This window comes from Habropoda laboriosa, unplaced genomic scaffold (genome assembly GCF_001263275.1).
Source record: "Habropoda laboriosa isolate 0110345459 unplaced genomic scaffold, ASM126327v1 scaffold172, whole genome shotgun sequence".
Taxonomy (NCBI): domain Eukaryota; kingdom Metazoa; phylum Arthropoda; class Insecta; order Hymenoptera; family Apidae; genus Habropoda; species Habropoda laboriosa.
Window position 1 is genome coordinate 475790 of NW_017100331.1, and position 23775 is coordinate 499564.

Consider the following 23775-nt stretch of genomic DNA (forward strand, 5'->3'; position numbering starts at 1 on the left):
TGCTATTAATTACCTAGTTTATGAATTAATAAAATTGTAATCTACTACTGTATCTCCTTTGTGAAACTGCATTTGGATCAAACAATCGAAGTGAATCATCAAGTACCCAAACTTTATTATTACATAACAGAAATAGAACACGCAGAGTTGAAACTATATTTACCAAACAAATGTCTATAAATAATTTTGATACTAAGCGTGGAATACAGAAACATCGACTGTAGAGATGTATTTTACCAATAATCGAGAAGAGATTCTATTTTAGGGAATAAAATTCGTGGAATGGATTGAAATTTCATCGAATGGTCGAATGGAATAAAAGTAGGAGTTACTGTGGACAGATATGTAGTTTCTAAATTTCGTTAGAAAGAGTAATGTCTTGAGAAATGGGATCATAAACACTTGAATTAGCACTTTTTGAACCGTTTCTGTAGAAATAGACCTATCATCTTTAAAACTTTATTCCTTATCTATCTTAGAATAATTCAAGAAAAACATCCTTCCTGTTTTTAACGTATGTACATAGTCAGATTTGTAGTTATTATCATTCATATATACCCATATCTAACTTTAAGGACGATGGAATACATTAAAATACAACAACGCATTCCGAGATATGTACTATCAAGTGAAAACGGTTTGTCCTAGTCTATACCTAGTGTATACTTTGAGATAAAAACAGAAAATTTGAAATAAAAATACTAAATGGTACAAAAACGAAAGATCAATTTATAATGGTAGTAATCACTACCATCGCCGCTCCAAAATTAGTTGTCAAATACTCAATTACAAAAACTTGAATTACTTTAGGATCTTTTTTTTCCGCTTAATTTAAGATAGTCTAATACAGAAGAAAGTTGAGTAAAACAGGGAATTATTGTTTTTCTGTGTTAGGAGCTGCGACATGAAACCAATGCGTGGTGTTACATTATGGTCGTCTTCATTCGTGATCAACCATAGACACAAGCACTGATTAATTATTGTTTGAGCAAGTTTGAAAAAGTTGCTGTGTAGAAAGATCGATTTCGCGTTTGCGATTTTATAGAACTATCTAAAGAATCAATTATGCTAAATGCAGCATTGCATTCTATAGTTCATCCACAGTATTTTGACTTTTTACTCGTTCCTTTGCCTAACGTTTAGGTATAGATATGTAATTTATAATAAAAAAAACTTGACGTGCAGGCAAAGTGAGGTTCCTATACAAAGAATGGGCAGATGAAGGTTGCAACTGATATTAAAAATGTGAACTATATATTTATTTGTGATTTTTGCTCTTAGAATTAGTATTTAATTAAAAGAAATAAAGATTTTGTAATTATATTAAATATTACATGCTTTTAAATGGACACCTCATTTTAGACACATTTTTGAAAAATCTTATTTCCCTTAGCAGCCACATACATATTTCAAACAAAAAGTCCCACTTTCCCATATCTAAAGTCAACTTAAGCCTCATAACGGTAATTTAACGGATGGGATTGTATGATCCTAAACCAAATAAAATTCAATTCAATAGAAATAATGCAGAGAATGAGAAAAGAAACAATATAAGTAAAAAACACTATCGTAATTTAGTCAAACCAAAATCTCTTTCCCACTAAAGTTTTTTTTCGCCCTATAATTTTTTGTCAGCAGAAAAAATATTTTAGGCACTCCGTTTTGCCCCACTTTCCCTTACCTATCACCTGTTAATCTACCATCTATTATGTTTCACACGTCCGTCCTCCACGTAAAAATCAATCACGCTAATTATTCCTCGTCCCATGAAAATGCACCTGAAAAAGATCTTCCGAAGCACTTTATCGAAACAGCGACGCGATGAGTTCGAACGCGAGAGAACGGCAGCAGATTCACGAGTATCAAGTTTCAGGAGGTAGAGTGTGACTCCGGCAAAGAAGACGGTTCACGAAGTGAAGGGAACCGGCGTCGGATCGGGCAGGTCGTGGAGTGGCTATCGAAGCGGCAGGTCGGTCGAACAGCGGTCGAAGCCACGAGTTTTCATAGTCCGCCATCTTTATGGTTACGTCAGCATGTTTCAGGTGCCGGATCTGAAAGTTTTCGCCCGGCGACAAGATATTTCAAGTGGTCGCTCGGTCGCTCAGTCGCGATCGTCCCGCGCTGAAATATTGGACGGCTCTTTCTTGCAGCCGCATATTCTTCTACCACCAACTCCGTTCTCCTTCCCCGCCGCCCCATCCTCTTCATCGGCAGCCTCTCTACATCCAGCACTAGCAGCAGTGAAATAGCAGTGGAGCCAGCAGCACATCCCCCCCTCCCCCGAACACCACCCATCGCTTTCGTCATCCAACATCTCCCGCGACCTTCTTTTTCTCTCCGGTTTCTTCTACTTCTTTTCTTTCCTCCCTTCCTCCCGCTGGTTCGGGCGCCTCACGGTAAGAAGTTCAGGACTTATGAGTCGCGTATTAAGCACAGTGAGCCGGACCCGTCGTTAACTACCCATGAATGAGTTACACCCGGCCGACGCTAATTTTCAATTTGTCCAAAAAGAACGACAAGGTGTCTATTAATCCGCGCAGCTACGTCTGAGATCGGGAAACGAGAAATGGGGTGAGCAGCGGAAGAGCTACGAGGACTCCTTCAGGTTGGAAGTGGCGGAAGATTGGTGAGTATGAGTGAGAATAGGATAGTCGTGAAAGGAAAAGGCGTTTCTGGTCAAAAACAACGAATTCATCGGAGGAACTGGCTTCTGGGATTTTGGACATGTAATACTTTATCTTGATCATCGTCGTTTCGAGACGTTTTCAACTTGAGCACTTTAAATGAGACCTTGTGGAGAAGTTTTGTAATACTTGCTCCATTGCTACGTGTGACGTTTGTTTCTTGTACTTTTGGTATTTTTGAGAATGTAAGACTGTTCAGAAATAGTAGTCGAAATACACACATTCTGTCAAAAATATCTCCGTACACCTCGTTAGAATTTATTTTTCGTTGTATAATTTTAGCAGAGAAAGTTATATTATTTTATTTAGAAATGTAACATTTGCTATTAGTACAAAGAAAAATAATTTATATTTATTCGTTAAAAATTAAACAAGTAAATATAAATATGAACAGATACTTTCCATTATGAGAAAAATATTTTAAGTAATGCTTTCCATACTTGTTTGTAAACAAGAAACTAACCTGTATTTCCTTTTAGAACCTTGGTTTGTAGTAGACGTTCTATTGAATTTTTAGATATTGCATGGAAACTTTTTTCATCTTATTTCTATTACATTATTCTTGTTCCTTAGTTTAATTGTTAACAAACGAATGTAAATCCTTTTTCTTTGTACTAATGGTAAATGTTGTTTCTAAACAAAATAACGTACCTAAATATCATTTTTTACTACCTTCTCTGTTAAAATTATACAAGGCTAAATAAATTCGAATGAAGTGTAAAAATAGTAATTAAAATAAGAATAATTTAATGGAGTTGTATAATTCTAAACTAAATCCTATTCAACAGAAATTATATAGTGTATGAAAAAAGACAATATAAGAAAAATGCCATCGTATTTCATATATATTTAACATTAGTTATTTTAGTTAAATCTAAATCTCTTTCCTACTAACAATATACAGCACGTCCCAAAGTACCAATTTTTACGAATCATATACTACTGTATATAATGCAACTATTAAAAGACCAAAAAGACACTTTCTAAATCTTGGAAAGTTCGCATTACTCTTAATGTTTCTTCTCATTTGAAAACAATATAACAAATTCACGCAACCATTTGCGATAAACTTCGTTCATCAGATAGCTGAACGTTCGTTAATCTGAAAATTTGAATGCATCTTAAATGCTTCCAAATTTGCACCTACCTTTCTCACGAAGCGTGCCTTCAAGATTGATGATTAAGAGCATAACGAACGATGCCAAAACCGTCACAATGTGCCAACTTATGTTCAAGAATCGGAGGATTAAAGTTCTAATAGAATCAGTGCGCCGCGGCAAGCCAGCCGGTTTCGCGAAGCAGAAACGCTACTACTTACGTGAAATAGATCGCTGATTGTCGCGTCGCGTTCTTTTGTGATATTCAAAAGGATGCTCGCGGTCGCGACTGTTACCCGCCAAATTAATCTTGGGTAACTAGTTCAAATTTGTTTTGCTGATACGTAGCAAAACGTAGAGTGCGTCACGAAACGATTGACGACTTGTTTGAAAATTCGAGTATTCGATCGCGACTCGAATGGTACTTGTGTCTCCTCGAACGGCTGGAGATCTAATGGTGTTCGCTCGATAGAACCTTTTCTGAATCTGTCGCTCGATTCCCGAATTTTTCTGGAGTCCGCAGTAACTCCCCCACCAAGTGCCAGAAGGAACGCTGATTGGTTTTTCACGTATGCACAAATTACCAATCAACGTGCCCCTTGAGTGTCACCCACCCTTCCATTGCGCCCTTAGCGCGCATTTCCTTGGAAGGAGTGGAGCCCTACCCGCGGGTGCGTGGAATCCTTGCTGTCCTTCGGTGACGCGTCGGAAATTCCCGCCAGGTCAACCCTCGGCCGAAAGTGCCGTTATACGCGCGTGTGGATTGACCCTTCAGTAATACCTGGTTTATGACACGTCTTCGGTTATTGAGGACGCGGAAAAGTGGAAATTCTAAAGGCATTATTCTGCAAGAAATTACTTATTTTTTCGCGGAACTACTAAGCGTCTTTGTTCTCAAAAAGAACCTTCTCGTGCGAGCGTGCCATAAACCCGGTCAACGAAGACCCCATGCGTTCGGTACCTGCGCGACGGAACACTGATTAGGGATCAACGCAGAGATTGGAGGCGTAGGAATACAGGCGGGACAGAGGTGAAAATAAAACACAACGTCCCGGAAATGCGCGTAGGCCCGCGATTTGGCGACGGGCACAGTAGTGGCGCGACGTCGTCGGAGAACTAAAACTGTCACCCTTGACAAATCTACGAGCGTCGCCCTGATAAATTCAATTAAATAATTATACCTCTCCCCATCGGTGACCCGTTTGCCAGGATTTCGCTCGCTCGCGTGCGCCACACCAGCAACGTCTTCCTCAAGAGCCAAGGCGAGAGTCTTCGAGACGTCGGAGGGAACACGAGAAGCCATTTCTGAAGTTTATAGCCGCTTCTGAATCAGCCAGGGCGGATGGGTAAGAAACGCAGAGGGCGGTTCGTCTTAATATAAAGCGAGTTGGTAAGTTTGGTGCAGCCAGCAGAGGCTAACTTATAATGCGATTTGTTTAATCGGCGCCAACTACTTTGTTCCGCCCGGCATTTTCCGTCGTCCTTTCGAGAAGAACGAGCAGCCACGGCCTTTCTTCTCTCGCTTCCTTCTTGCTGAAGTCTCTGCTTCCTCGCCTCCTTCTCCGTTTTCACCGCGTACACAGCCGATCCTCTGCTACTACTGTGTGCCACTCCTCTCGAAACGATCCTGAGTATCGAACGACACCCCCTTCGGCTGTCTTTTCTTCGGCAGAGTCAAGGGTCGAACCGCCACTTGGGTTACGTACACCCAAGTCGAGCAACTTTTCTCTCCTACCACCCCCTCCCTCTGATGCATCGACGATTACGTTCACCGTTGCGCTGGCTACTTGTTTCGATTCAGGGGTGTGGATTTTTACGACACGCTTCAGAAGGGGTTGGGAAGTGAAGGGTTATAAAGTGGTCTTTCACTTTGTTCATAGGGTAATGCTGAATGACACACACGGACGTTTTTCGTAAATCCGTTCGTTGAGGCTTCTTTTGGATTTATAGAAACTCATGTTGTTTAGTCATGTTTGATTATTACCAGTCGGTAATTTTAGACGAATACAAACTTAACCGAAAATATTAGACACCCTTTAAACATATTGTATTAGAAGGAAATTAAACTATTGAAATGTGAGAACAATCATTTTTTTAATTGTGTCAGTATTTTATTTGAACTGCATACCGCAAACGTTTGACAATCACAGCAATTTCTTTCTAGTTTTTACCCTGTTTTTTAAGAAAAATAATGAACTTCCGTTGATGGTCACTCAGTTCACTCTTTTCTGGCATATTTCAAGGGAAACTTTCAAAATATTAACAGCAAAACTGAAGACAAGCTGACGTGTGTTAACAGCGAGTACTAACAGCAGACTGTGACTTTTAGGAAAAAACGCAAAATACAGACTATGGGTCGCTAAGTTGTTTTATGGCCCACTATAAACCTTATCAACTGTAAAAAAGACTTCCAAGAAATAATTTTCACAGTAAGTTGTAATAATAAAGGTACCTAATACATTTGGCCAAGCCCGGAGTTTAGGTTCACAGAGTTTATTGTCTTTAAAAATCCTTCTTCGACCATAAACACCTGTTTAGATGTTTCAGTTGCTTCAAAATTGTACTAAATTAATCATTACCAACAAGAAGATATACATAAATAGTTACGATTTTAAATTTCACCTACATAAACAAAATTAAATTATTAAGATACACTTGTATGCAAACGTTTCATCGAGAAATTGCAATAAAAATTAACGATGGCGATAAAAAACGCGTATATTTTTTTTCTAGAAGATACAAGTTGTTTCAAACGAACGATTATGGGATATACTTATTTTCCATTTCTGTACTACTACTGATAAACTTGAAATTGGATATCTAGAATAACTTTAACAAAGTGAAAAAGATAAGCACGATAAGTAAAGTGAGTTACAAGCATTAATAACGAATCTAGAGTAGTTATGTGGACCGACTGTGTCATGAACAAGTTTCTAAGTTTCTTGCCAGCGATATCATCTTCCTGTAAAGAACGAAGATTAGAGATTCACGGCAACTTAGTGAATAATTAAATTTACAAGGACACCAAATAGTATTTAACGCTGAATAGATCCTGTTAAACTAAAACACGAAGTAATATTTATAACGCGACGTATGAAAGGCTCGACACATCGATTGATTATTTATATTACCGTATAATTCTGTGGGGATTTTGTGCTTCCACTCTGTTAATTCGTAAATGGAAATGAATTTTTTCACCCTGATTAAATGTCCGTGTATTACATTCACATATATTTATGATTCGTTTACAAATCAAGTTAGTTCCGCAAGTCACAGATATCATCTTTTTACTCGTCTTTCACGCAAATCCATTCTTAGTCATTTCAGTTTCATCAGTCATGCTCTGATAAAGTTACAGAGTTCCTAATGGTAAAAAGACGACTCGGCAGGCACCCCGAAGGATACATCGTTCATAAAAGGGGAAGACGTTTGTGTAAAAATTGTAATATATGCTATGAGAATATTAATAGAACACTTTTACAAATATAATATAATATATGTATGTATATATTTTCTTTTTCTTCCTATAATGATGATTTTCCACTAAAAAATATGAACGAATATTAAAAGTGATCATCAGCAAATACTGAAAATATTCTCCTTCCAAAGGCACTTAATATTCTATAATAAAATCTAATTTCCCGCAATATATTTATCGAAAATAGAAGAGAACTAAGTTTAATTATGTTTTATACGAAATAGGATGGCTTGGATAGATTTTTTAAATTTGCAATGGTTATAATTCTTTTTATATTACACGACAACGGTTACTGAGATAAGTACAACGACCTATAGCAAAACTCATTCTCAAATTCAATTTTGTGCAATTTTGACACACTATTTGGATCTTATTTTTACGACAGCACCGTAAATGTAAATAAATATTTAAAAGCTTTGTCGTATGTACTCATTGCACTTCGAAATTCCAAATTGAATAATTTTTTTCAGAATCCTAATAATTTTACAACGACTGTTTATTTTTGCTTTACATTCAGGAAATGTATGTATGTCAGAACGATTGAGTGATGGCTGAATTTAGACGTTCTGGGAGTGAAAGTGTTGTTAAGGCCAGTTAGTACTTTCTGAATATAGTGGATAACATAAGTACTTACAGATAGTACTTGCAGAGCACTTAGAACATCCATTTAGAGAGACAAAATAAAATAAATGCAAATAACATCACCCTGTAATAAATTAAAGAATATAATAGAAAATATTTCGAACTGAAACTTTTTCATAAAGATTCTTTCAATTTCTATGAAAGGAAACTTCATTTTTACATCGTTCTTACGTTGGGTCTTCCTAAATCACGGAATTTTCCCGCGAAACAATTCCCCTTATCCATTCTTTCGCCTTACTCATTTACGAAACATCACTCGTAAACAAAAAAATCATCGTAAGACGAAGGGATAGCGATTAAAAGTCTTGAAAAATAAAAACAAAAAATAATAATAAAACAGAGAACACCGTGAAAAAGAGGCGCGCACCCTGTGATTGTCACGCTGCCAAGCCGACTGAAACATTTATCATTCCTGGTGATTAAAGAGTCTTTTGCCGACACCGTGATGCGAGGTATTCGTTTCATAACGACCCTTTGTAAGAAGCAGCGTAAGGTCACGTTGATAAAACGTTGAATTTTTAATTCGACCTCATCGTCACTTTCTATCTTTTCAAACGACCAACGATATACACACTCTTTTTAATCCCGTCAGCGAACTTGCTTTTCTTATATAGTATTAGAATTTCATCAGGATGATTTTAAAAAATCAGGCGAAATGCAAAGAAGGGAAAAGCATGATAGAAGAAGAAAAAGGGAAAATGATATAACTGGAAAATGTGCCAGGTCGAGACACAAATAAACACGGATGGATCGTTGTTGCCATGACAGTCCTTTCAGACGAGGGAGAACGAATACATCGTTGCTGCTGTGGCTATTGATTCCAAAGATTCCGCGCCCTTTCATTTCCGACAATTACGCAACGATCTTGCTAATTTCGAGCTTCGCGAAGCCCGAACCGCTCACCGAAACACGATAGTTCTCTCTTTTCTTCCATTTTCCAATTACCTCCAATGGATGTCCATTGTCCTCGGGGAACAAGTGAAATCTTAGAAATGCGTTTTACATTCGGCGAGATACGACTAATTCTGACGAAACATTTACTAAGTATATAAATAAAATTATTTACAAGGATCCTCGTAATCGTATCCTTGATATTTTGAATTCATGAAAAAGAATTAACAATGAACATCTGTATAACGTGATATTAATTTATAATTAAAGGTATGATATTTTCTTTTTATTGAATATATCACTTTTACATTATTCACGTTTGTGCAAAACTTGTATTTCGTTAGCTTTTTACGAATTTATGTAAAAACAAACTACGAACAACAGATGTCAACGATAAGCACCGTATCTTTCACTTTTATGTAAAAATTATTGCACAAAGAATTTATTTTAATAACTCGAAGAAATATAATAAAGATATAATACGACGTGAACCAAAGAAGGTGCTTCAAAATTAAAGCTAACTACTTCCAAGGATACGAGCATTAAGTTCCACGATTTTTCCATAATTTTCGGTTTTTCTTGTATATTCTTAATTTTATTGTGCAGTAAATGCCTCGAATGTGATAAGAATAGACAAAATGTAAGATGCCTGAATGAAAGTAAAAATGGTTTAATAATTGCAGCAGATTTCAGTGAAGAGCAAACCGTGCTACAATGGATATGAAAATATTGGGAAGCAATCGAACGCCCTTAGCGAGAATAATGTGAAAGTTATTTCATCTGACGGGCGGCTGACTACACTTTAAGGACCTATGAGCTTGAATACCGTTTGAAAAGCTTTAAAAGTGACTGAGTGGGTAAACAAACGCCGGGGTTGTTTACCCTTCGGAGAATGTGGACGAGAGCAGGTTGCTCGATGCCGGAGCAGCCGTTGATACTTTCGTCTCCCATGACCTATCCTATTTCATTCTCCTTCTCGATCTCTCGAGTATTCTCTTCGAAACCTTCTTTTCTTACTACGTCATCGGAATTTATCGTACACTTTTATCCATGCAACAATATAAACGAATCATTGATTAGCAGTGCTAATTACTCATGTTAAAATTAGGTTAAACGTAAGGAGACAAGTAGGATGTTCCCTTGTAATGTTTTCTATGCTATTTTTTTTTGCAATAATAAGATTTAAGTGGCTACTATAATTCCTTCAAGCTATCATGTAATTAATTATTGACGTTCAAATTGAAGTACATATTAATGTACTTAATCCTTGTACGGATTTTGTAAAGTTACACGAATAAGTACATTTTGGTCAAATTGAACCAATATCATATGCACTGCTCGCCAAAAAATTTACATGCATATATTGTGGTATTGAAAGGGAGAAATGATTAAAATTTGATTAAAAAATATATTACATCTAATTTAATATTATATTGAAATTATATGCAATAAATACTATATTTTTGTGAAGATTATTAATGTTTATTAGATATTTAAAAATACGAAAAAGCTTCAGTCCAAAAAATAAATACATTTAATAAGAGAAAGAAGAATTTGTGACTTAATTTTGGGTCAAATTGACCCAATTTCCGTACAAGGTTTAAATTTGAATAACAATAATGAAGTAGTGAGACATCTTCATGAAGTAATGGTTAAAAAAAACTAACATTGAAAATATTACATCCTCTTTGCCTCCTTATTAGAGTTACATTATTCCATATTCTTTATGGTGCATTTATTAACAACAAATTGATTAGCATGAACGCGTGTCAATTTTGTGAGTACAAAATTCTTAGCATCTCTTCCCAACCATAAACATCCCACATTGAACTCCAACGCAAAATATTCGTTAAGCAGTGTATGAGAAATTGAGGGAGCACGATGGACAGTTTCAAAACAATCGTTGCGACAATTGGACCCCGGATAGAAAATACGCCTATCAACGAATCGTCCCGCCTACGTATGTATATACAATTGCGTAGGAGTGTGTGTATCTCTCAAAGCGACGATGTCGGCGTCGACAACGTCGCAAGACGGCGTCGTTAAGGGGACAAGAGGAAGTGTCGCTTAGGTGGCTACTAAGCCAATGTAATTATTTCAAGGCCACTGAATACGCGATCGAGTAAACCCCTCGCATCGGATCATGCTGCTCCAGTGATCTTGAGGCGTCACTAATCTCCGATCCTTTCTAGGAAGACACATAGACCGCCTCGTACGCGTTACCGTCGATAATCGTTCATGCAAGCACCGGCAACGGCAAGGGTGCATCGCAGAAAGGCAGAGTAATCCCGATTCCCTTCCAGAGACAGAGGCGACGAAATGAGACAAGAGCCGATTTGAGACACGTCGAATAGAGGAAGTGCGTTATCACGCATCGGTTTTGAGGAATTGACGGCCCGAACATCTCTTCTCTTCTCCCTTTCACCTCTTCCCTTCACTTCTCTCTTCTCTTCTCTCTTCTTTCTTCTCGCTTCTTTTCTCTTTTCTTTCCTTTTCTTCTCTTTTCTTTTCTTTTCTTCTCTTCTCTTTCTTTTTTGTTACATTTTATTGCACCGAAATTTGGAGTGACAGCATTGCTGCCGAAATTGCGACACATTTTTCTCAAAGAGTTTGTGGACGATAAAACTATCTACGATGAATATGCATCAATTCTAACAGAATACATGCGTACGTATTGGTAAAGCTGTACACATACGTTAAAGTACCGGTAAATAAGAATTTCCTGCGTGTGAAAACAACAACAAGCTTCCAGAGTTATAAGAAAATAGAAAGGCTACGTCGGTTGAAGCAGTAAAACGGTTAACCAGTAACGCGGCAAGCCTAATACGCATCACAGGTTTGCATTCTGCTCTATCTCAAACTTAAAAACGCAAATACGTCTTTTTTTCATTATCCTCGTTTATTTGCTAGCTGTTACAAAATAAGAATAAACAAATGATTTAACTATAATGTGCAGTATATTTTACACATCGGCTCATATCTTCTTTACTTAATACGATTAGATGCCATAGATGCGTTTGGTCTGCATGTGTCCTGAGATTTTATTTAGCTAAGTTATTCAGGTGGTTTAACAGTCTATTTGAATATTTATTTGTGCAGTTTGTTATTTTCTTTTTTACCCATGCTGTTTGAAGATCTTTCCTTAAGGCGGTATCTTCGTTTGGACGACTACTTATAACGAAATATTTGCGAATTTTTTTAACAAAAACTGTAGGCATTGTGTTTTATACATACATATATTCAGTTATGTTCGAAGTAATACCCAGAATTTGTAGAAGTATTTTTGATGAAAATTTACGGAGTTATAGTTGATAACGCAAACCTCTTTAAAAGAAATTTTGTTCGTCAGGCGCACTTGTAACGGTTGTCCCCATAATACAAAATTAGAAAACCAAACCTTATTTTCATCTTTAGAAGTAGAGCTATGATTGGTACATCAATCACTCCAAAAAATCAAAAAGTAACAAAAGGGCGGCACTTTAAACAAATGTTTGCTTCATACAGAACAACTTTGACTGCTTCTGCTCCGAAGAATTTGTTTATTTTCAATATAAAAATAAGTTGAAGGCACTACGTACGATCCGTCCAGTAGTTTCTGAGAAATCAATGCGCCCGTCTTAAAAAATGTCGGTTCGAGAGAAACGCGTTTGAAGATTTTCACGCCGTTCAGATGTGCATAAAGGCGTCACATTCACACCTTCATAGCTCTGGCAATTTTACGAATTTCTCTGCAATACTTTGCAGACACATTTTTGATATCGAAAACTACAAGAAATTCTGAAAAAAATTCGGCTTTTCTGACCCGTCAAACGGGGATTCCGCCCTTAATGTATTGCTGGTCACGAACCATGGTACACGTTTGTTATTATTCCAATGGTTTTTAATTGATATCTTTCTAGTATTTCTATATTCGAGACAGACGATGTCCCCCAAAACATGATTACATCGCGATATTTTTTAACAACACGACTGTAAAACGTGACTAGTAGAAAATCTCGAGAATATAAATATATGCAACAATTGTTGGTCACGATAACACATCGATCTATACAACGTGATATTTTCCAAGGTCTTTGAAGTTCAGCTGTGCTAAGTAAGTCTTGTAGAACGAACAAATATATAAATTTGTAGTGTGAAGGAGTACAAAATGAACGTTGAGCGTGAAATAAAGTTAATAAATATAAAAACGTGAAATAAATCGAACATGTTTAAAGCAAGGGAGCAATAATAATTGAAATCTGGAGATATGCTGATATTTAGGTATCATTTTTTGTAATTCTTATCACATTTTCAATACAACGGAAAATATGTTTAAATACAACAATCGTTATTAAGGTAATTGTCAAATTTAATAAGAATCAATGTGCCGAAGAATGTGCTATTAAAGGGAAATTTTATCGCAAGTTCTTTTCCCGCTGTTTTCCGCGATTATTGTCACGTGTGCCTTCGTTAATGCTGTATCCACTTCACGAACGCGTTAAACGCGTCTTAACTTATAAGTTACAAATTACAAGTCCTTGCATGCTTGGTTGAATTTCCAGGAGATAGTAATTAAAGAGCAAAATTTCTATCTCGCTGTTTCGCCGAGAGATAATTACACGACTGACCTATTTTTCAGCCATCTTCGTTCAACGTTTCAGAAACGTCTCTTTCGATTATCCAGACAATTTATTCGCAGCCCATGACTTTTCAATTACACTCGCCGATACTATAAATTCATGAAATTAATGTTTACAATAAATATTATACAAGAACACCTTGAAACTTCTAATATATTAACTTCGTATCGAGGTCATTGGAAATGAATGTTGATTCTACGATTGATATTTCTTTCAAAAGATAAGTGTAACGGAATCTTTTCGATAAAGATACACATACTTTAAAGATATAAACTTTATTCGAAATAAAAGTTCAAGATTACAAAGACAAATGTTTTAATGAATTGTCGCAGAATTAATAGTTGAAGGGATACGCATGTTAGGTCATTTCACAAGTAATGTCACATCTTATCTTGGTTCGACGTTTTTTTTCACCACGATAACGTCCGACTGCACACATCAAAAACAGCAACACAAACGATTAAACAATTTAACTGAATTAATATCACATCCACTGTATTCTCCTGACCTGACATTTTGTTAATGGCAATTCTCGTTGCAATAGCAGATTCAAATTTTTATAAAGTAATACGTTGGTGAAAGAGTATCCAACACTTCAGTGAAGTTACGTTTCCTCAAAGTGAACGGCTTAAAACTGTGGGAACATTCAGGATGATCTAAAATACTTTGAAATTTATAAAGAAATATTCCTACCTATACAAATAACAATAACTTAAGTACACACTATGATCGACTACGTTTCATACGTAAACCAGAATTGATAGAAAGCTCGATTCGGCCAGTTACGCGGCCACGATCTCTCGAAAAATAGGCAGAAAACGGATGAAAAAGACGGGTAAGGTAAAAATGCTCGAGCCAGTGAAACAGTAAATTCATCTGTAACCATTGAGAGCGAGCAATGGTAGGATCATCCATTAACCTTTGTTGCTACAACCCGTCAAAGTCTCGAACGTGAGATTTTACACGAGCATGACTGTTCCGCGAACCATTTCAACGGTTGGGTGAGGAATAGTGAGGTACGGTTCCTGTCATTGATGCGTGCCAATCACAGAGACCGGCTGCAAGCTCGATCGTCAGTGGTGAAATTACGATGTCGAAAAAAAAAAAAAAAAGAAAAAAGCGTACACGCACATGTACGCCCAGTATATCGTACACGGGAACGAAAAGGGAGGATGGAGGATGGAAACTGTCAGGGGTTACCACCGCGACAGTCGCATCAAACAAATGACCCTCCTCAATTTGGCACATTCAGCGTGTAGCTTGTTGCGTTTCCATTCATTCCGCGATACCTCATCATAACATCAGGTTATATACTCCTTTTATTTTCCCCTCTTTTCCCCGTTGCCACTCTTAGACTTCAATTCTCTTACTTTCGCTCGTTCTGTTTCTCTTGATTTTCATCTTTTCAGCCTTTGCTGTACTTTTTTCCTTATATTTCTCCGAGATTTCATCACGATTCTTATTGCGTATAAATTCTAATGGACATTTTTTATAGATGGAAATCTTTTTTTAGATGTTTCTTTATCCTAACCCTTTTGCATTCTTATTTCCCTATTTTTCATTTTGGTTTCACCTCTTTATCTGCGATCTGGTTTTACTTCAATCGTTGTCGTTATATCTAACTAATACAAGAATGTATAATATTAAGGTATAAAAAATGTTTTATCATCGTTTATAATTTATAATTGACCGTGGTGTGATATCTGAAGGCGAATATCGAGTGAAATACCAATTAAATTTCGACGTTTCTCCCGACGCTGAAGTTAGCGATATACTAAAAAATGGAAATACTCGAATCCTGAGAAATAGCAGACGAGTCGTCAGTATCGTAAACTTGAAATAGTCCGCTAATAACGCTCTTCTCGCTTATTACGTCTGCCAGCTCATTTATGCTCACTGTACGCGCAAACGTACGGCAATATGCACATCACCCTACGTTTTCTACCACACTGTTTGTTTATATCATTCAGACACGACACACACGGAAACGTTTACCTTTCGCAAATTCATATGTATTGCGTACAGGCATGACAATATTATTTCTTCCTCTCTCCGTCATTTCATTTATCTGCGTTTTCGAAATTTGTGTGGGATTTGTTATTGGTATTTATTTTCTTGGTGTTGTTTACAAATAAACTTCCCATGTTTGAGTGGTGCAGGAAAGCACAGTTTTCCTTAATGCATATTACGTTAAAATATTTTTCGTGTATACGTGTCTTCTTTGTCACTTGTTAGTGTCGATATATCTTAATTTAAATTATACTTTTAAATATGCTAGAAACGTGCGTATAATACTCCCCCTATTTTAGACGTGAAGAATTATTGAGAAAAGATTTGAAAGAAAGTGCTAATAATAATGTAGATTTCATAATATTAATATCTTATATACTTATATTAATTGGCAAATTAATGTTAAGATTTTTATTAAAAACAATAAACATTATACGTTGAGTGTGATAATATTTTCATCGTGTAACTTGTACAAGAGGACTCTCCTTCTTTTAAATTATACGATAACGAAATTAAAAATAGAATTTTGAACAAGTGAAATTTTAATCACTATGAACAGTGCATATGAAACAGACCCACACAGTTGTTTAAATAAACACCGGGAATGTTCTTTTTATTGGGTGCTCAGCAGACAGTGTAGCAAGTTATCAGTAGATACAGAATGATGTTAGCGATTGTTTAATGATTGTATCTTAAGATACTCCACGTCTAGTACTCGGAAATTAAGTTCATATTTTACACTTACTAGATAATGTAACAATACGATTACAGCCCAATAACATTATTCGAAAACATGAATAATTGGAGATAGGTACATACATACACTACCAAAAGTTTGGGATTATCTGTCAATTTACACAAATATTGAATCTGCTACTAATTATTTATAGATTTGGAATTGATGTTGTGGAGATCAATAGCAATTTACCTCGTTTTGAATGATAAAATATTGATTAAAAAATTCTTAAAGTTGCTAACTTTTCTCTAGAAATTTCTATATAACTTAGAATACACAGTGATCTCGAACTTTTAGCCAATAGTGTATATTACGAATAATTGATAATAATCGTTTTTATTAATCTAATAACTACACGAGTGACACATGCTTTATTACACTTACGTCAAATTTGTAATATAACAACAAAATTCTGAAAGATATTCTTGTCATCTCTATAGAAGATGGTACATTTCAACACACTACCATCATTTAGTATCACTGGACTTCGAATTTTTATGCAAATTTATATTTTTGAGAATATAGTAAAACAAGTAAAACTTCGGTAGAAAATTTTTCACCTACCAGGTACTATAAAAAGCACTATAATTTGCATATTCTTTCATATTAAGTGCATTCTGTGCAACTTTGCACCTTTAAATTTCCTATAAATGCATCAAAATCCACAATCTAATTATCACATTTTTACCTGAGCAATGAATACTATCAGATCTGAAATATTTCCTAAACATATCAATAACATAACAATACCATTCTACTCAATTAAAACTAAATATCCTATACATATATTTATAAAATACAATTCACATCAAACTACGAGGGTGAGTCAATAAGTAAGTTACAACCTGCCAGCTATTTTCAATTCAGAAGACATAAATTCTCGCTGAATTTATACCTAAGGGAAGAACAGTTCACACTTTTGCTTAAATAAAAAAAAAAACAAATGTAGGAGGTTAATGACCGGAGCGGGCCGATCATCTGGTCGAGCTTGTTTTTGTTAAAAACCCTGCGATAGGAACAGGCGAAACGGGGGCAACAAACTCGGAAGGCCGTGGCCTTTCGACGTTCGTTGTTATTAAACAAGAGCGAGTGTGTTTATGCGAATGCGAGGGATGTGAGTTGCGAAGAGAAGATAATTATATTTTACTAATTTCTAATTGCATTTTGCATTCCATTTCCTACACAAATGACCCGGCAAACTCAGTAGAAAGCTGGTCTTCCTCTGTAACAATGCTCGACCACATTCTACCACCTTCACATACAGCATTAAACAAACAATTCAAAAACCTATTTAAAAAATTGTTTTGCAGGCTTTATAGACTCCTTAATAAGTGAAAAAGTTTGACATTGTTATTCGTCGTACACACTTAAAAAAAAAATCCTGAATATCCTCAAAATTTTCGACGTGATTACTAGAATCTCTCCTTAACCCCTTGCGGTCCAAATAGTCCAGTTAGTCCACACTCATTTGGGCACTCTTGGGCAATACCACGTAGTTTCCCTTTATTTCAATATTTCAGCGTAATATTACTTATAAAATACTAGGTTTCAGAATAATATTAATGCATAAAAAAATGGTTTATTATCATTTACAATTTATCATTGTACAATATCTGGAAGCAAAAATTCTTACGTCGAGTCCGACTCGACATAAAACTGCAAAGGGTTAAAACACCTTTCTCTTCTCTATGCACGCCGAAATCAGCACACTTTCAAAACACCGGATCGTTCTCACTCGGGAACAATCTCTGTGTACAGGCTACGTTGAAACACACATTTTCCAGCAATACGCCTCGATTACGGTAATCGGGAGGAGCAACAGGAACATTCGGCCACGACGAGGCATCACGCGCGGCTTTGTGTGCCGAAGTAGTCGCACAGAGATCGAGATGGTGGAATGAATGTATGTAGTAGGTGCAGGCTCGCGCATCGAAAACACCGAGGCGAAGCGGGTTGCTCGCCGACACCGGCGTTGTATACACTTATTTAGCGTGTAAACACTCGGGGGGTTTGCCAGAGGAGCAACAAGTGCCCACCGGTGTACCCAGCAGCTCTCGGTTTACACCGCACCGATACAGGCCTGTCTCGCACACACCTGACCGACAAGGTGAATGTGCATGGGTGTTTCATACGGATCCGGGATCCCGACGGAATCGGGAAAAGAAGGTCGGCTGGCGGTGTGATTGAAACAATAAGGATTTTCTGGTCTGGAGGTAAAGAAAGTAATTGGATAGACCAAATGGGAGTAATTGTTCGATGGTAAAGATTATTTTTCTTGAAATAGATAATGTTGATATTTATATTTGTATTCTGTTTTATTGCACAAGACTATTTGAAATATTAGAAATTATTAATATATGGATTTCCTCTAATTTTCTATGGAAATGATTGGTCTTTAGAATTAGTTTTGTAGCACAAGACATTGATTGTTTAAAATAAAGGAAATTATTCATATATGAATTTCTTCTGATTTATTATGGAAATGATTGGCCTTTAGAATACTTGTTAAACTACTTATAGTTTAATTTTGTTCGTAGATTGCATATTGCTGGGCCTTGTCAAATTTGTATACCAATGCATAATGCAGGCAATGTTTAATTTTTAGATTTAATTACACTTTTATTGTACTTTACGTCTGAAGAAGAACTGAAGGTTGAACTAAGATAATTTAACAGGTATTTCATGAACAGAATTCGAAGCGTGTATATTTAACGTTAGGTTTTCTAAGTGTGAAAATTGAATTAAAATTCCGCGCATTTAATTATACTTAGATAGCCCTACAAAATATAGAGGTACTTATTTTGTAATTTAGCCAAATATGACCAACATTTATATGGAAGTCTTAAGAATATTCTATATTCCACACCAATAAGAAATTATTGTTCATAATTGAACTAAGAAATTTAACAAAGTGTAATATTTTCAGTAAGAATGAGCACCCATATTTAAATATCAAGAAAATAAAATTTTACATAATAAAATTCAAATCCAAATTCGCAATAGTTTAGAAATTACTGATAAATAATATCTAAATATTGGTAAATCATGTTATATTTGATTATATAAAAATCTAGCCTACATTAAAAATAGGTCTGTTACACTATAAGCAGGTATGGTTACATAATTGTACAAGTTACAGTTAGTAAATTAACAATAAAACGTTCTTATACCCACTTGATTTCCCTACGTCGAATACGAATCACAGCAATCTTGTAAATCTTGCGTTTGAAAAAACAAAGTGCAAGTGAATTTTCACAAAAAAAAAAAAAAAAAAAAAAAAAAAAAACTGCATATATAAATCCAGCAACAGGACATAGTACATTTCTAATTGTACGCAATTAAACTAATCTCGCCGCTGGTTTTTCCGTCAATTCATTTTCCGGGTGTACCGGATCCATGTGCAAAAACGCGGCGCGCAAGCTCGCGTGCTGCTAAACGTATGTCGCTGCTCGAAGTAGAGATGCCGTTAAACGCGGTTGAATCGCCACGAAAGGATTCGCTTCCTGGTCTTGGCAAAAAGCCGCGTTTTAAGGCTGCGAAGCGGACAAGTGGACGCGCGAGGACCGACTATACACTGGCCATGCCAACGGAGTACTTTTGCGGACCGGAGATACGGGATTCTAGTGGAGAGAAGACGATTCAGAACATCCCTTTCTACGGCGTTTATACAGAAAGAAAGCGTCGAGGACAGTTTGCAAGTTGTGATACACATGAACGTGCATTCTATATCTTCGTTTGTAATGCCTCAGACGTTATTATTGCTTTTTTACGACGCTTATATCTTATTGGGAAATAACAAGGGAACTGCTACCAAGGTAAACTACGTTTCCTAAAATTACGAAACATTTGAAGATTAGATTTCGAGAATTAGATTCGTTGTTACGTTTAATATTAACCCTCTGCACTCGGAGATCTTTTTGCTATAGGAAAGGTTGCAAGTCGGATCTTCTTTGAAATTTTTTAAAACTAACGTATAAACTATACTATTTTACTTCAATATTCAATATGTTTTCTATTTTACTCTGGTGAGCAAATTTATGGAGGTTCATAGATCTGTTCTTTGTCTTGATTATTTATCATGTGACAATTATTTAATGTCGCTTCTCAGTCGCCACTCGATTGCAAAGGGTTAAGTGTTCTTGAATATAAGTTTCAAAAATGTCTCGTTAAATATCTTTTGTTGTCGAGAGAGATTTTATTTTAGGAAAACTCCTAAATAGAAGGTGTATCATAATTATTTTACCCTTGATATTATTTACATTAGGCAAATTGGTGAATAAAAATGAACTGTAAATTCAGACATCTTGAAATCAGACCAACCAAGTCTGTTACAAAATAGATAAACATTCCTATCAGGTACTTACACTTCCTGTCAAAAATCAATAAGAATTTTTACATAAATTCGATTCTTATCGTATTTTCAAATTCACAAATACTTGTACGAAATTAAAATGATATGTTTTATTACAACAATTACACGCGTACGCAACGCGAACTTGTTGGAGGATCGTAGAGAAGAGGAAAGAGTTAGCATTGGACGGACACCGTTTAAATATTTACGGGGATTTAAAATTCCGCTACAGCCGTTTCTTTTGACAAGACAAACTTTCGGAATATTTACGATTACGGCAATTTCGTTTTACTTATGTAAAAGCTGCTTGAGTTATCGCGTTTCCATTAAAAACTGAAATTGCGCGGCCGGCCGTCCGATCTAAAAGTGGTACAGTTTCTTTTTATTCTCGGAGCTAAGAACTGGAATGAAATTCGTTTGAGCGAAGTTTAAATTACCCCTTTGCCCCATCCGATCCTTGACTGTGGCAGCCCTACCTTCACACTAATTGACTTAATTTCTGCACTGATTACGAGGTTATTTGCAGCTGTTTTAAACGCCACGAAACTGGATCTGTATCTTTTCAAACGATTCATCTACGCCCAGCGAAATACCAGATATATCTGATAGAATTACCCCTCTGCTGATACCAGTTTCATCACGAGCTTCTATTTTAAGTGCATTTAATGCATTTCAGTCAATTTCGTGAAAAGTAAGATCTACTTACTTGCCACTTTCGTCGTCGTACAAGACATTTTCTAACAAATTTTTCAAACATAGCCTTCTGAAAATACGTTTGTTCTATTTAAGATCAACTAACAGCACGTATTCTTACGATACATTTAGAAGAAAAGAGAAGAAATAATGATAAAGATGTTTCGTTGCTTGTAAATGCTGAAAAATCTTCTGTTGCAGATAAATTGTGACAATTGAAAATTTTGTTCAATCTTCTATTACTATTACAGTAATTTTAATGTTACTCAAATCATACTATGAATATTTCACGATTACATTACTATCAGTTTAATTAATTATTACTTGTGCAATATTTAATTTTCTAGTATCTAGAATCCAATTTCCTAGAATGCTTTTGAAATACTTCAAAAATTTGTTTGTGATATACAGAATAAATCAGAAGAAAAAAGACTTAATACTAAAATAATGATATAAAAAAATTAATATTTGAGAACCACCCAATTATTTCACTATTAAATGGTAGATGGTGTTTGTTAACTTTAAGCTTTACTTGGGTTAATTTATAGATTTAAATTGATGTATAATAAGCTTTATCCAGTAGCAAATTTAAAGAAGTAATTCTGAAAATCCTGCACAATAAATGATCAGATTGGGCTATATATATATATATATTCAGATGTTGAGAACATTGAGGAACAATAGGACACAAAATTAACTTCGACGAAACTGAAGTTATTTCTAAACCAAAAGGATATTCTCCCAGAAAATATAGGGAAACGTTGGAGATTATGAAACACCCTAACAACATCAATGGGGATACAGGACACCAGTTGAACCCAATCTGGAGCTTTCTCCCTCCCAGTTTTCAATTTTTCAGCTGAACAATTGAAGATCTTTCTGATTAGCAAGCAGTGGACTGGAACATGAAAACAATGAACCAGAACATGAGTTAAATAATGCACCATCGTTAGACACACGTCACTATCAGCGTGTCATTCGAACTTTGCGAGCTGCTATGCTTGTAACACGTCGGAATACTTTTTTCACAAGGACACAGTTTAAACCTGGAAGTCACAACAGTAATAACTACACATAAGTCATGAAAGCCTCGAATCATCGAGCTTACGCAGCATGTGAAATCGGTCATCTCATATGCAACAACCTGATACACTCACGAACGAGGATGTACAAGTAAAACCTAAGGTTCCACAAGATTTCTCGCAAATACACGATAATGCAGCTATTAAACGCTTGAAACGTCACCCTCTGTAAGGAACCTTTCGTCGAACGGAGACGAACAAATCGGTGGCAAGAAGGAGCGAATCATTTTAATCTCTGACGATAGAATCGTTCGCTCGCGAGGAAGTTTAAATTACGTTCGAAGGAGCGGCATGCCGCTCGTCATTTTACCCCTGCCGACCATCAGTGCCTTCTTTAACTTCCGCAGAAAAGAAGGCCCGACCTGCTTGGTACTACGGTAGGCAACCCGGGTATCCCTTGGAACTTAACTTTCTTCCTGATTGACGTTCGGTTATTGTCGCATTTGCATAACTCACCCCAGCGTCGCGGGCCAAGTCCCTTTTGCGTCTTCTCTTCTGTCGCCGCGTCTCGAAGATGCTAACCAAGAGACAAGAACGTGAGCGAAGACGAACCCGCTTCGCCAGACAGAGGTAGCAGGAGTTCGAAGGAGCAAAAAGAAGGAGGACGGAGAGAGAGAGGGAGAGAGAAAGGTAGAAGGGAAAAAGGAAGACGTCGGTGAAGGAACGAGAGAAGAATGCGGGAACGGCCGCGTGTCAAATCGAATTTGCCTCATTTGCCCTGAACGGCGACTCTGCCGGCACGGGAATCTATTAGAATAATTTTTATGAATCTAATTTTAAATTCCAGCCAACGAAGTTACTTTACTGTCACGCTGTCAGTGGCTCTTTATTAAGTGGTCCTCCTTGCACAGCCGGTCTCCATGCTGCCGGAACTCATGACCCATCGGAAGCGAATAATTGAAATAATTCCTCCCGTCTAATTTCTACCCCACTCCAACCCTGCCCTCCCACTGCCAGCATCGTCGGACGGTGTCGCGAGGACATCGCGAAGGAAACGAGATTTCGTCGATTACCACTGAATACGACCGATTGTATTATTCAAAACAGCGTGGCGGCGATTCCCGCGAACTCGGCCACGCACAACTAAATCACGTTGCCCGTGCTCTAACTTCGCGCCAGACCAGCTGGCTATTAGATTAAGGACCATCGACGATTACCCTGCTTCTCACCTGTCACGAACGATGTCTCACTGAGAGAAATTACGTTTCGACGTTTTACGACAATTTCATAAAGCTGATCCGGGATTCTTTTGTAATAAGATATAATAAAAGTTTCTTCTACTTTTTTTTTCTTTTATGCAAATAAAAATTTTAGTAATTTTTTTTAATAAAGTATACAATACCATAATTTAAACATTTTCCTTATAATTTTCTGAGTAAATGAAGTTGGATAGTAATTAGTAAATACTGACTGATGAGTATACTGAGAAAATAAATTTGATTTACATGTACAATTGAAAATTGGAAAAACTAAATAGAATGGTGGGAACTGC

At 36.4% G+C, this 23775-nt stretch overlaps 2 protein-coding genes across 2 annotated transcripts in view; both read right to left on the reverse strand.

Annotated features, from left to right (window-relative positions):
* Positions 1–23775, reverse strand: part of LOC108574448 (forkhead box protein O-like) — a 246565-nt gene that overhangs the window by 15818 nt on the left and 206972 nt on the right. The gene's annotated exons all lie outside the window — the stretch shown is intronic.
* LOC108574436 overlaps positions 22656–23775 on the reverse strand; it is a 2167-nt gene continuing 1047 nt past the window's right edge. The window contains exon 2 of the mRNA XM_017937027.1: positions 22656–22800. Coding sequence (XP_017792516.1) covers positions 22656–22800 — 145 coding nt within the window. The remainder of the gene's footprint in view (positions 22801–23775) is intronic.